We start from the raw sequence: 15,396 nt of genomic DNA, 5'->3' as shown, positions 1-15,396 counted from the left end.
TAATAATAATAATAATAATAATAATAATAATAATAATAATAATAATAATATATTTATATCCCGCCTCTCTAAAAAAAGGAATCGGGGCAGCTTACAAGGTTAAAATATACAGTCCGAACACTCACCCCACCCCTGGAAGTTTAAAAGGGGTAGATGTTTATTGCTCAAATTAAGCATAATTGCACAATTGGTTTTCACATGACGTTGCATGCGATCTACTATTAGAATCATAGAATCATAGATGTGGAAGAGACCACAAGGGCCATCCAGTCCAACCCCCTGTCATGCAGGAAATCCAAATCAAAGCATCCCCGACAGATGGCCATCCAGCCTCCGTTTGAAGACCTCCAAGGAGGGAGACTCCACTACACTCCGAGGAAGTGTGTTCCACTGTCGAACAGCCCTTACTGTCAGGAAGTTCCTCCTAATGTTGAGGTGGAATCTCTTTTCCTGCAGCTTGCATCCATTGCTCCAGGTCCTAGTCTCTGGAGCAGCAGAAAAAAAGCTTGCTCCCTCCTCAATATGACATCCCTTCAAATATTTAAACAGAGCTATCATATAACCTCTTAACCTTCTTTTCCCCAGGCTAAACATCCCCAGCTCCCTAAGGCGTTCCTCATAGGGCAGGTTTCCAGACCCTTCACCATTTTAGTCGCCCTCCTTTGGACACGCTCCAGTTTCTCAATGTCCTTTTTGAATTGTGGCACCCAGAACTGGACACAATATTTCAGGTGGAGCCTGACCAGAGCAGACTATAGTGGCACTATTACTTCTCTTGATCTAGACACTATTGATGCAGCCTAACATCGCATTGGCCTTGTTAGCTGCCGCATCGCACTGTTGACTCATGTTCAACTTGTGGTCTACTTGGACTCCTAGATCCCTTTCACATGTTGTCTCCTTAAGCCAGGTGTCCCCCATCCTATATCTGTGCATTTCATTTTTTCGCCCTAAGTGCAGTACCTTACATTTCTCTCTGTTGAAGTTCATTTTGTTAGCTGTGGCCCAGCTTTCTAGTCTATTCAAGTCATTTTGAATTTTGATCCTGTCCTCTGGAGTATTAGCTATTCCTCCTAATTTGGTGTCATCTGCAAATTTGATAAGTATTCCCCCAATTTTTTCCTCCAAGTCATTGATAAAGATGTTGAATAGCACTGGCCCCAGGACAGAGCCCTGTGGAACACCACTGGTTACTTCTCTCCAGGATGAAAAGGTGCCATTGTTGAGCACCCTTTGAGTTCGGCCGGTCAACCAATTACTAATCCACGTAATAGTTGCCTTGTCTAGCCCACATTTTACAAGCTTGTTTGCAAGAATGTCATGGGGGACCCTGTCAAAGGCCTTACTGGAATCAAGATATACTATATCCATAGCATTCCCTTCATCTACCAAGCTAGTAATTTTATCAAAGAAAGAAATCAGATTTGTCTGGCATGATTTGTTTCTCTGAAACCCATGTTGACTTTTTGTGATTATGGAATTGCTTTCTAGATGTTCACAGACTCTCTGTTTAATTATCTGCTCTAGAATCTTTCCTAGTACTGATGTCAGACTAACTGGACGATAATTGTTGGGATCCTCTTTTTTCCCCTTTTTGAAGATGGAGACAACGTTTGCCCTCCTCCAGTATGCTGGGACTTCTCATGTCCTCCAGGAGTTTTCAAATATTATTGTCAATCGCTCCAATATTACATTTGCCAGTTTTTTTAATACCCTTGGATGTAGTTCATCTGGTCCTGGCGACTTAAATTCATTTAGATTAACAAGGAATTCCTGTACTATCTCTTTACTTATTTTGTGCTGAAATTCCCCTATTCTGTCCTCTGCTCCTTTATCCTCACGTTGAGTTCCCTTTTCCTTTTCTGAGAAGACTGAGGCAAAGAAGGTGTTGAATAATTCTGCCTTTTCTCTGTCCTCTGTTAGCATTTTGCCATCTTCTCCACGCAGTGGCCCTACCGTTTCCTTCTTCTTCCTTTTGCTGCAGACATATCCATAAAAGCCCTTTTTGTTGTTCTTAACCTCTGTAGCAAGCCTGAGTTCATTCTGTGCTTCAGCTTTTCTGACCTTATCTCTACACTTGTTAGCTATTTGTTTGAATTCCTCTTTGGTGATTTCCCCATTTTTCCATTTCTTATACATGTTCCATTTCAAACTTAACTCGGTTGAAAGTTCCTTAGTCATCCATCCTGGGTTCTTGCGACACCTCCCATTTTTCTTTCTCATTGGAACTGTTTTAATTTGTGCCTTCAGTATCTCCCTTTTGAGAAACTCTCATCCATCTTGAACTCCCTTCTCTTTTAGTATTCCTGACCATGGGATCACCCCCAGTATTTCTCTAAGTTTACTGAAATCCGCTCTCCTAAAGTCTAGGATGCTTGTCTGACTATGCCTGGCTTCTCCTTTCCACTGTATAACAAACTCCAGGAGAACATGGTCACTTCCAACTAAGGATCCCACCACTTGGACCCCATTAACCAAGTCATCCTTGTTGGTTAGGATCAGATCTAAAATAGGTGACCCCCTTGTTGCCTCTTCCACCTTTTGGACAATGAAATTGTCTTCCAGGCAAGTGAGGAATTTACTAGACCTTGAGGATTTGGCTGAGTTTGACTTCCAACAAATATCAGGGTAGTTGAAGTCACCCATCACTACTACATCTCTCCTTTCTGAGTGTGTGGTCATCTGTTTTAGAAAGGCATCATCCAATTCCTCAGTCTGACTTGGGAGTCTGTAGTAGACTCCCACCATAACACCCTTCTTGTTTCCCTCCCCTTTAATTTTTATCCAGATGCTCTCCACCTGGCTTCCAGGATTGATGTCCTGGATCTCTTCACTGGTGTAAATGTCGCTGACAACTAGGGCTATTCCTCCTCCTTTCTTTTTTGGCCTGTTTCTCTTAAAAAGGTTATAGCCTTCTATTTCTACATTCCAATTATGAGACTCATCCCACCAGGTTTCGGTGAGGCCAATTATATCATATTTGCTTTGTTGTACTAGAATTTCAAGTTCATCTTGCTTATTTCCCATGCTCTGTGCATTAGTGTAGAGACATTTAAGAACATTTGTTCCTTTTACTTGCTGCCTGTACAAGTTTTTTTTGCCTCCCACTTTTGGGTCCTTGCACTGTTTGCCTTGTTCCCTCTATGACAATTTAACTATTTTCTCCAGCCTTTTTGCCTTCCAGAATACTGTCTCCCTCCCCTACATATCTCAGTTTAAAGCCCTCCTGATCAAATTCTTGAGACTATTGGCAAAAACGTTTCTGCCAACTGGCGTGAGATGCAACCCATCCCTTGCCAGAAGTCCTTCCTCATGAAACCGCAACCCATGGTCCAAGAATCCAAACCGTTCTTGGTGGCACCATCTATGGAGCCAGTTGTTTACATCCGCTATTTTCTTCTCCCTTCCTGGCCCATGCCCTTCGACTGGGAGAAGAGAGGAGATGACAACCTGTGCATCCACCTCTTTCAACTTCCTACCCAAAGCCTCATAATCCCTTATGATATTCTGAAGGCTGTGCCTTGCAGTATCATTGGTTCCCACATGAACCAAAAGAAAGGGGTAATGGTCAGTAGGCTTGACAAGTCTTGTCAGCCTCTCTGTCACATCACGGATCTTATTAATCTGATAAGAAACAGACATGATCCAACATTTCGGCATTCATGGGAAAATATTGTGAATTCATTTTCGCTTCATGAATTTGCTTTATTTGGGCAAGTTCTATAGTGTGAAGGCTAATTGTGGTTTATTCACGGGATAATCATCCATTTTGTGCTTGTTGCCTGATTTTCCATGGCTTATTGTGGTGAGTTTACCTCCGGTTCTGCTTTGTAGGCAGACATGGCCGGCTGGCAAGAGTGTCACAGCATTTTATGATTATTTATTTTTGATATTGTTATGTTCCTTTATGCATTTGGCAGGAAATGCAGGGATGGGTTGGCTGTCATTGAAATAAATAAGATGAGGATGATGAGGAAGAGTACAGTGAGCCCTTGGTATCAACTGGGATTTGGTTCCAGGACCCCACCGTGGATCCCAGTGACACAATTACTACACATGCGCACATGTACAAAAGTCACCATTTCCGAACCATTAGTAGGTTATTCACACATTACTATTGTACCCATGGGATAAAGAGACCAGACACAAATGTATGGGTTAAAGCAGTGCCATTTATTGACCTATTTAATGAGTTCTTAACGGAACTGCCACTATTATCATAACCAAACAGATGTGGGAGACATGGAAAGCCTGTCTAACCACAGACTACTTTTGCAGCTTATTAAAGATGATAACACCTGGGCCCTCAACAACAGTCCATAAATTGGGTTGCCATTGGACAGCCCACATAAAGAAGCCCAGCAAGAAGTCCCCCTTCCCAATCTGGAAATATTAAAGTTGGGATATACCTTCAAGCCAGACCCAAGATCCATTCCTTTCAGCCACCCCCCAGGTCGCAAGGCCCATAGAGATGTTTCAAGAAATTTTCCTAACACCCAGTAGGGTGTCCAGGGTGCTCGCCGAGATCAAATTCAAAGAATTTATGCCAAATATTATTTATTGAATCCAATTAGAATTAAAATTATATTAAAACAGATTGACTATCATTAAGACTCCACCCAAGCCAATTTCCACATGCCACTGGTAACAGTATGGGGTAGGCGAAAAACCCATGGAAAAAGGAAAAAATTCCTACCCGGCCCCTAAGTGGCCAAGGCGGGTGGGTGGGTCGTGCAATTGCTCCAGAATGAAGGGGAACTGGAGGCGATGCGACCAAACAACCTAGCCACACACCCCGAAACCCAGTCATCATGGCAACAGTGCCTTGGCAAATTAAGTCCTAGTCTCTGCCCATGGGAGGCCTAGCAAACAGCCAGTCCCAGCTCCACAACCTCCGGTGTGGGAAGGGGTGGGATTGCTATTTGTGTGAAAACCAAATGCATGTTCTACTCTCTTTACTACCTTGATAATGTGCCCTTTTCATGTTATTGTCGGCTGTGTGTGAAAACCATTGAGCTCTTTTGCTCAATGCAGATGCTTTAATACATTAATAGGATTAATAGGTCCCCATGTGATAAAGTCCTAAGTTGGAATATCAAGGGTTCTTTTGCTCCAGCTGTTAGCCACAGAGCAGTTTTTAGCTCTCAGCCTGGTTTCCACCTGCTTTGGAGGTGTGCATCATAGCACAGGGGAAGGGAAGAGCTATGGTAAGACCTCTTTTAAAAAAAACCTTCCCTGGATTCTACTGTACTAGACAACTACAGGCCAGTCTGCAATCTTCCAGCATGTGGTGGCCTCTCAATTCCAGGCATTCGTTATTATCTAGATCCATGTCAGTCTGGTTTCAGACCTGGCTATGGGACAGAAATCGCTTTGGTTGCCTTGGTGGATAATAATAATAATAATAATAATAATAATAATAATAATAATAATTTGTTTTATTTATATACCGCTATTCCAAAGATCATAGCGGTGGACAGCAAGTAAGCTAATTAGCAAGTAAGCTAATTTGCCCCCAACAGTCTGGGTACTCATTTTAGCCACCTCAGAAGGATGCAAGCCTGAGTCGAGCTTGGGCCCTTTTGCTGGTCTTGAACTCGCAACCTTGTGGATGACCTACGCAGGGAACTGGACAGGGAAAATGTGTCCCTGTTGGTTCTGCTGGACTCTCAGCGGTTTTTGATACCATCAACCATGGTATCCTTCTAAGTCAGCTCTCAGGAATGGGGCTTGGAGGTACTGTTCTACAGTGGCTCTGTTCTTTCTTGGAGGGGTGTTCTCAGAAGGTGGTGCCGGGGGATTCCTGTTCGACTCCTTGGCCATTGGCCTGTGGAGTCCCTCAGGGCTCAGTCCTGTACCCTATGTTTTTTAACATCTACATGAAACCGCTAGGAGAGTTCATCTGGAGTTTTGTAGTACAATGTCACCTGTATGCTGATGATACCCAGCTCTATCACTCCTTTCCACATAATTCCAAGGAAGCTGTTCCTGTCCTAAACCAGTGTCTGGCTGTTATAATGGACTGGAGCAGGGCAAACAAATTGAAGCTTAAGACAAAACGGAGGTGCTCCTGGTCAGGAACTCAACCTATGTTAAATGGGGTTACACTTCCCCTGAAAACTCAGCTTCATAGTTTGGGGGTACTTTTGGATTCAGCACTGAGCCCGGAAGCCCAGATATCAGCAGTGACCAGGAGTGCTTTTGCACAGCTAAAACCCATGCTCCAATTGTGCCTGTTCTTGGAGATGTCAGATCTGGCCACTGTGGTACATGCCTTGGTTACATCCCGTCTGGACTACTGTGATGCGCTCTACGTGGAGTTAGCTACTTTTCTCTCCATCCCTGTGTTGTTGTTGTTGGTGTAAAATACTTATTGGTTATAACATTTTCCTTGATTTTGTACAAATAGCTTAACTATTTTTACAGTCAAGTTTTCTACCAGTAACATAGTGGCACACTGAATATATTACTCTCATGTTGAGGTTTTTCTATGTAAAGGAGCTGCAATAAAATGTTTCATTTTGTAAAAATATTTTTCAAGATATTGCCAATGCTATCCTATCATAAACATGATTTTTAATCATAGGAGATTTTTAGTAGTGTATTTTATAAATTAAATTTGTTTTTATTCAGTTTTAACAGATAGGCCCCCGCCCATCATTCTTCAGGGACCTGTAAACCAGACATTGGCAATAGATGGAACAGCTTTATTGAAGTGCAAGGCCACTGGTGAGCCAATGCCTGTTATCAGCTGGTTAAAAGAAGGATTCACTTTTCTGGGCAGAGATCCAAGGACATCCATTCAGGACCAAGGAACGTTGCAAATTAAACCTTTACGGGTGAGTGCAATATGCTCTAATAATATGTTTACCATCCTGAAAAAAGATGACGAGTACTTAAAAAGAAATCCATTTGTTATTCATTGAATGTAATTCCAGAAGTCACACACTTAAACTGTTTTATGGATTGTTGCTGTAAACTGCTATCAACAAAACATTCTTGCAAGTGAAAGTCACTGCTCATCCAAGAATGTTTCCACTTCTTAACTATAGAGGGAAAACATACAGTCAGGATGGAAAGGGAAATGTACTGCCTTCCTCCCATATTTTAAGTAGATATGTTTACTTTTAATATATTTTTCTTGCTATGAGAAAGTCTTCAAGAACACATACTTTTTGAAGCCTACATTTATTTTGTGCACAGAAACAGCATTTTATAACCAGTTGTGGGGTGGGGGTGGGTGTGTGTGCAGAAAATAAACAATGTTTTTATGCCCAGAAAATGACGTCTTCTGCACAAAACAACCATGTGTGAATTTTGGACAAAGTGTGTCCCAAACTGTGAAGATTCTCTTGAGTCAAGGATTTCTCTTCAGATTAGAGTTTCTCAAAACTCCAAAAAAAAAAAAAAGGGGGGGGAGCAAAAATAACTCTTTCCACCCTACACACATCATGGAGAATTTACACATAGAAAAATAGATGTGTGCACATGTGTTAAAATGCTCTTTTTGGTGATTTAATTTGAATGAACCAAGAATAGACTTTTGGACAGATTATATGATCCCTTCGATTGTCCGCTTCGTCCAACAGTTTGTCTGATAGGATTGATAAGACCCACCAGAAGCAGGGTGCTTACCATAATTGTGCCAATTGCTTAATGCCAATTAGTCTGATGATATAGTGGATTAGTTTGCTTTTGCAAAATAGTCTGTTATTCCATTCACAAAACTCTTATGGTAAGTCAGCCTCCCTTTTAAGTGAAATTGGCAAAGCACTCAGAGCTATTTCATATATACAAACCTAAGAAGCACTGATGTTTACCAGAGCTGAAGGTAACAACCCGTTATCTTAAATTCTGGATGCCTTTTCACAGATCCAGGTTAAATAGAAACCTTGCTGAACTTCAACCATTGTTAGCACGGGTATTTATACATGGAATATAAATGAAGGAAATGGGATATACCTTAGAGAGATAAGAGCTTGCAGGAAGAGAAACACTATTTACTTTGACTCTCAGTTTATTAAGCGTGGATTGTCAAGAGGAAAAAGGGTATCACATCTACCCAATACACCATATGAAAGAAGGGAATGACTGAATCCATTGTTTCTTCATTCTACTTATTAGCAATTTTATTATACTGCTGTAGAATATGACAGAATAATGTTTTATGTTTATAGATGTATATGCTGTCTGCATAGCTTATGGACAAAATTTGCCTAATGTGTGTGTGTGTGGGAAGAGAGAGAGAGAGAGAGTATATACATAGAAAGATAACTATAAAATCCAGAAAGGTAAAATAGAAACTGCAAGTACAGTTAAAGTTTTAGTGCAAGTAGTGTTTAGTTGCATCAGCAGTAGGACTAACACTTACTTTTATTATCACCTCCTTTTTCATACCTCATATATAGGCAGCTTTAGTGTTCCAGAATGAAAGGCTGTTTTCTTTCCTGCTATTATGTCATCAGTGCTCGTAAATGAATTGTTAACCTCCTTGGAACAAAATGGAATTTATTTTTAAAAAAAATGTATGCTAGCTTTCCTTGAGTAAACAATTTATCCTCCCTCTCAAGGCTAAAGGCAGGTTTGGGCCATGAAGGTTAATGCATTTTCACTGTAGAGCTGGATTAAAGAATGCGCTTGAATAGTCAAGATTCCCCAGTAGTGTTGGAAAGTAGTAATTAAAGGCAGTAGCTTAGTGATTTCAAACAAACTTTCAGATCACTGATGATGTTTTTCTGGCGAGAATCCACATGCCAGAAGCTTGTGGGATACCTATCTGCATCTAACCATGGACACAGCCAAATATGTGTTCAGTCATGCACATTCCTTAATTGCTTTGTTAGAGATATAGAATCTGTAAAAGAGGCTAAAGGAAAACAAAATCTTTCCATTTAAGAATGGAGAATAGCATCAACAAACATGTAACTGCTTGGAAGTGCTGGTTATTGTTGGCTCAGACTCTGGTGAGTTGCCCATTTGCAAAACTGTTCCTTAATAAAACAACACTTTCTGCATTTCAGTTTATGATCAGTGTGAAAAACTCAGAAGAAAAACTGTTGAGTACAACCATTTAATAATAAAATTCTCAGTACTCTTAGAGCTAATTAACTCTCCTCACTACTCATAGAGCTAATTGACATAGTACAGTCGGCCCTTCTTATACATGTATTTTTTTATAGATGGATTCAAGCATCCACGGTTTGAAAATGTTCAAAAAAAGTATAAATTTCGAATATCAAACCTTGATTTTCTATTTTTTTTATAAGGGACATCATTTTGCTATATCATTATATTTAATGGGACTTGAGCATCCACGGATTTTGTTATCCATGGGGGATCTTGGAACCAAACCCCAGCGTATAACAAGGGTCCACTGTAATTATGATTATGAAAAAATCTGGGTATGGCTGCCATGCAGAGACTCCACATATACAGTATAATGGACCCTTCAATTCATACGTGTTGCTTTTGCATGAGAAAGGCAATGAGAAAGATGGTGAGACTAGTACATTCCAGTCCTCAAATGTGGAGTACACTATACACGTATTTTTGGTGGGTTTTTCAGGCTATGTGGCAATGTTCTAGAAGAGTTTCTTCCTGACGTTTCACCAGCATCTGTGGCCCTGAAGATGCCAGCCACAGATGCTGGCGAAACGTCAGGAAGAAACTCTTCTAGAACATGGCCACATAGCCCAAAAAACCCACAAAAAAACAATGGATGCTGGCCATGAAAGCCTTCGACTTCACACTGTACACAGACTTGTCAAACATCTGAACAGGACTCTTGTAAATCCACATTCAGAGTTAAGCCTGAAGAATCCTTTATGCTACCAGGTTTAATTTTGTTTAGTTCATCTTCAAAAGGGAGAAAGAAGTTTTGTTAATGTTTACTGAGATGTGATTTTTGCCATGGAAGGCATAAGGGAACCTATTTTATTCAATCAGTTTAATAATTAATACAGCCAACTTTCCTGAGCAACTTTCTTATTATTACAGTGCTTTGCTGAAAAGCATGTAAACAACTTACTGCAAAAACATTTTGGTGCAAAAAATGCAAAAAGACTGTAGTGTATTGTGTATTGGTATTGTGTGTCATGTTCTCCCAAATAAAACATCTGGTTGAGTCTATTGGTTTTGTTATCTGGGGGTGGGGAACTGAAAATAAAATTTGAATACAGGTCAGGCACATGCACACACATCTCACACAACAGTCTCTTTTGAAAAGAAATAAACCATTATGGCATTAAAGCCATCCCTACCATCTAGATCTATAGGAGTCTGGACACAGAGGATTTTTCTCTCTCTTTTCAACTGTGTCAGCATTCTTTCTGATCACGTTCTGTTTCTAAACTAACATGCACCACAGGCTTAGGGCTTCATGGGGCACTCTATACTCAACCAGCTACTGTTTTTCATTGATCTTACATCACCACATGGCCCTAATCTATAGTATTAAAAGATTTTCCTGTGTTGAGGATGAAAGTGATGGACAGAAAGAACAAAGAGAAATCAAATGAACATACAATATGGTATATTTTCACACTAATCCCTATTATTATTCTTATTATTAATTATTATTATTATTATTATTATTATTATTGTTATTGTTATTATTATTATTCTAATTTATAAAACTGTCTTTTCTTAAATGTCTGTACATTTTAAGAGAAGTAGCACAACTTATTTGAAACCTTTATCATTTGATGAAAAATTGCAAAAAATAATGGTGACTATAGAAAATACCAAAAAAGAGCAATATGTGGGGTTAAATATGCACAGCCTATGAGAAGCATCTATAGACATTTTAATAATGAGATTTTTCAAAAGACAGCAAAGGCCCAGTACAGATTAGAAGAAAGGGGCAGCCAGAGGCTGTCCCTTTCTTCTATGGACTGTTGCCGTGGCAACCGCACAGTCACAACAATGAACCGCTGCAAAAAGGAGCTCCGAAATGGAGGTCCCTCCCGCGATGCCACCAAGGCGCCATGTTCACCCTGGGGTGTCACGGTGATGTGCCTTGTGAACCGCGCCATTTGGATGCGTCGCACAAGACACATCATTGGTACATGAGCTGTCTAAACACGTGGACACCAAAATGGCGGCGCCCATACGTACTAGGGTTTGAGAGCATGCGGTTGCTGCGCTCTCCTGAACCATAGCATCAGCGCCACCACACCACTTTTGGCCCGTTTGTACTGAGCCAAAGTTAATGGGTTGAATCCTTACTACTAGAGCCAAAGGAATAAATCTGATGTCATTCATATATATGTGCAAATTGCAGAACTTGTCTAGTTCTTTTATTCCTTTCAGCAGAATGCAGATTTTAATGCAAATTCAGACGTAGATCCTCTGGGGATGGCATACGCTGCCAAAAATCTCCCCTTCCTGGAAACAGAAAAAGAAACAAAGCTAGCAATGACTGTAACTCTATTTCTTTTATGCAAGCTTGATATTTGTATGATTTAAGGATGGAATTTGAAAGTTGAATATCCTACTTTGGCCAATTTTGTACCTAGGCAAGATGCAAAGATGTTCTCAGCAAGCAAGGGGCCTTGACAGGTGATGACACTTCACCCAAACCTAGTATTAAGGAGGCAAGAGGCAATTCTTAGAATTTCCCAAAATGTGTATTAGTTTTTACAGAGGGAATCTGCACATTACATATTCAGCTTTATATCTAATCAGCTCCCATACTGGCCACACTGAGAGCTACCTGAGCAATGCCAATGGAAGCACATTGCCAAAACACAAGTTTTTGAAGTTAAAGGCCGTTACAAACGGGCCTTTGCGGCGCCCTGTCACGTGCTAGGGGTTGGCCGAGGGCCTAGCATCCATACCGGCCTCACCCCTAGCACGTGAAGGGGGCATAATAATGGTGCCGCCCTATACACACATGCGCCACCATTTTGACGTATCGGATACATAGCGTCCGTACGCCGTGCCCCGGATATGATGCCGCGAGTGCACAAGTAGCACCTTGCGGCGTCCCATCCGGGGCGCAAGAAGAAGTGCCATTTTGGTGCTTCTTCTTCGCTGCATCCGGGAACTGCGCAGTTTGGCTGCTGTGGTTCCCGGACGCAGCAACTGCCGGCGGCAGCAGAGCACCACTTTTCGGCAGTCTGTAGCCCACCTTAGTTTGCTTTGTAGTAAGATTTTTTAAAGAATAAATGAATGCAGATCTTCATGTGTGAAACTCATATATACAATTATTATTTATTTCAAATTGACTTAAGAGGCATTTAAAAAGCTAAACTTTTTAAAATTCTGTATTGAAGATATATGGAACAGCAGTGCATAGGGTTAAAGGATTCAGCTGCCCATCTCTTCATCATTGCAATGAAAAAAGCATTACCATATTACATTATTCTCTTTATAAACTGTTATCCCAAACTGGTTACATTAATAACATGCCACATCATAATTTGTGGGCAAAAACTTAAAAACATATCAAGTAGGATTAAGGTACAATATACCAAATGGAAGCAAGCATTAAAATATTGTTTGTGAAATGTTTTGTTCTATTTATTCTGATTCATGGTGTAGGCTAATCCTCTGCAACAAGAAACATTTAGAAAAATTAAATGAAGAGAATATGTAAAGGGGATGACAAATATGTTATCAACCATTTCTCTGTGTTTAGATGTCTGACACTGGCACATATACATGTGTTGTCACGAGTTCAAGTGGAGAAACATCCTGGAGTGCTGTACTAGAAGTAACAGGTAAGCCTTGCCTCTCATCTCAGAAAGATATTATCCCAGTTTTGTTCTGTAATAGTGATTTAGTTTCTTCCTAAATTTTCATGTTAGGGGTGAAATCTACACCAGCATATTTCTGTTTGCAAAATAAGACCTTTTCCTTGCCCCATGCAGTTCCCTGCTCTCTGATGCTGCATCAGCACTGCAGAAACAATCTGGTTTGAGACTGCTTTAACTCCCCTGGCTGAAGGCTAGGGAATTCTGGGAATTGTGGTTTGTTACATCACCAGAGAAGACACCAGATTATTTCTGCAGTGCAGATGCAGTCTAAGGTAGTATTTGAGAATGTGCAGGGTCCATGCAGAGCTGATCTTCTCCCAACCACCACCAACAGTTCATCTGCTCAAAACAATTATTTTGAGAGTTAGGTGGGTATCCTCCAAAGAGAACCGTATACAGTTCTCCATACAAAAAACAGACTCACCATTATCACTAGCCATGGTGGATCTTTAGTATATGATGCAGATTAAATAAATCTTAATCTTCAACAAGCTATAATTTAAAATGTTGGACTGTGTCCATCTTTGTGTACATGTGGAGCAAGCCTGTTTAAGTTTCCATTCCTATGTAGATCTAGGGTGAATCTACAATGTAGACGTAATGCAACTTGACATCCCTTTAAGGGCTGTAGCTTCATCCTATGGAATCCTGGGATTTATAGTTTTACAAGATCTTTAGCCCTCCCTGCCAAAGAGTACTGATACCTCACAAAACTATACATCCCAAGATTCTGGAGAATGGCATAGTGCACCCCTCCCTGGTTGAAGCCTCCAAATCATTTTTGATAGTTTGTTTTGCTGAAATTTTTATCAAGGATAAAAGGTCTGTAGATATAAAACATAAAAATATTCAGACTATTTATTCTTAATTTTATGCATTGATTCACTTGTTGCCAGACCTTTGCTGTAAAACACATACTTTGTATTCAGAGTTCTATATTTAGATAGCTGGGCTACCCTCTAAGACCTTGTATTTTATGTATTTTTATGTATCATTTATGTATTTTATGTAACTTTTATATAATTTTGTAAACTGCTTTGATCTTTTGGAAAGGCAGTATATATAAATAAAATGTATTATTATTATTATTATTATTATTATTTATTATTTCCCCACATAAAGAAAGGGTCCGTATGAAACTGTGTATAAAACAGCTTCATGTTCCTAGAATGTAGGGGGATGGGTTGATGTTTTCCTATTCCTGTTTTAAGAAATATGACCCCTGCCAGGAAATTATATATATGAATTTCATATAGAATAAGAATTTGATATAGAATTTGATATAAGATGAACCCCAATGTGGTAAATGTTTTTGGACTATGACTCTGGAACCAGGTTTTGAATCCTTGTTATGCCATGGAAACCCACTGGGTACCTTGGGCAAATCACACTTTCTCAGTCTCAGACAAAGGCAAAAACAACCCCCCCCCCTTTGAACAAATCTTGCAAAGAAAACCCTGTGATAGGTTTGCCTTAGTGTCACCATAATTTGGAATTGACTTGAAGGCTTTATTAGAAGTAAATATGGCCTGTTACAGACAGGCCAAAATAAAGCTGCTTCGAGTCACTTTGGAGGTATGGTATTTCAATGATGCATGAGTCCTAAGAGTCCAAAATCCACACCAAAGCTGCACTCCTGTCCTTAGGACTGGAGCATCCATAAGATGTTGTCATGGCAGTTAAAATGAAATCATAGTAATATACTCACACAGTGTGAAAGGCTCCCAAATTCTGATTGTGAAATTATATGCTTTTTCACCTCCTTCTCATTGGACAGGCACTCATTTAATGTTGGCATTTTGAAAATGGGAGTATTTAGGCTTGCAAGGGTGTTGCAAGCAATCCACATGAGCTTGGAGGTGGGATTGGTCCCTGGTCCCTATAAAGTTGCCCACTCATAGTTTATATGATCAGTGAAGGAAGATAGGAGGAACAGCAGAGCCTAAATGTCCTAAGCAGATGTTTTAAATGTGCTTTTAAACTTCTAAGATTTATTCTTAAATAAATTGATTTGATTTTAAAAGCATCAAATATGACCATTTGTTCCCTACAGAATCTGGGGGTGCAGCAGTCAGTAGAAACTATGACTTAAATGACCTCCCTGGGCCACCATCCAAGCCTCAGGTCACAGATGTCACGAAAAACAGTGTTACCTTGTCTTGGCAGCCTGGCACCCCCGGAAACCTACCAACTAACGCATATATCATCGAAGCATTTAGGTATGGTAAAAACCTGTTATCCTTGTACAGTGGTACAATTCTGATATTTGCATGTTGGAACAAACCCATCCCAGAGTCTTATTCATGTCAGATGGACATGTCATAATGACAAAAAAAAAATGGTTGATTGTATGTGTTCTGGTAAAAAAAGAAGAAGAAGAAGGAAGAACCTTTATGTTCTTAGGGAACATTTCTGAAATATAATTGGTTGGATTTGCAATGTTACATACTGTACTATGCTTTCTTTTTGGAAACAATGCAAACAGTATTGCCAATGCCATTCAAATCAGGATTATTGCCAGTAATTGAATTATTCTCAGTATTATTGAAGTTTAGAAATCATTTAGATTTCTTTATTGACTGCCTTTTTTTGAAATGTGCATTCAACATTTATTCATAACATCAAGCTTGTAAAAATG

General features: G+C 40.0%; 1 protein-coding gene across 14 annotated transcripts in view; it reads left to right on the top strand.

Annotated features, from left to right (window-relative positions):
• Positions 1-15,396, top strand: part of ROBO2 (roundabout guidance receptor 2) — a 1,416,559-nt gene that overhangs the window by 1,288,674 nt on the left and 112,489 nt on the right. For all 14 annotated transcript variants that reach the window (XM_042456971.1, XM_042456981.1, XM_042456970.1 and 11 more), the window contains 3 exons: positions 6,634-6,839; positions 12,641-12,722; positions 14,812-14,977. In XM_042456971.1, coding sequence (XP_042312905.1) covers positions 6,634-6,839; positions 12,641-12,722; positions 14,812-14,977 — 454 coding nt within the window. The remainder of the gene's footprint in view (positions 1-6,633; positions 6,840-12,640; positions 12,723-14,811; positions 14,978-15,396) is intronic.

This window comes from Sceloporus undulatus, chromosome 3, assembly GCF_019175285.1.
Source record: "Sceloporus undulatus isolate JIND9_A2432 ecotype Alabama chromosome 3, SceUnd_v1.1, whole genome shotgun sequence".
Taxonomy (NCBI): domain Eukaryota; kingdom Metazoa; phylum Chordata; class Lepidosauria; order Squamata; family Phrynosomatidae; genus Sceloporus; species Sceloporus undulatus.
This window is presented reverse-complemented; position numbering and strand designations above follow the sequence as displayed.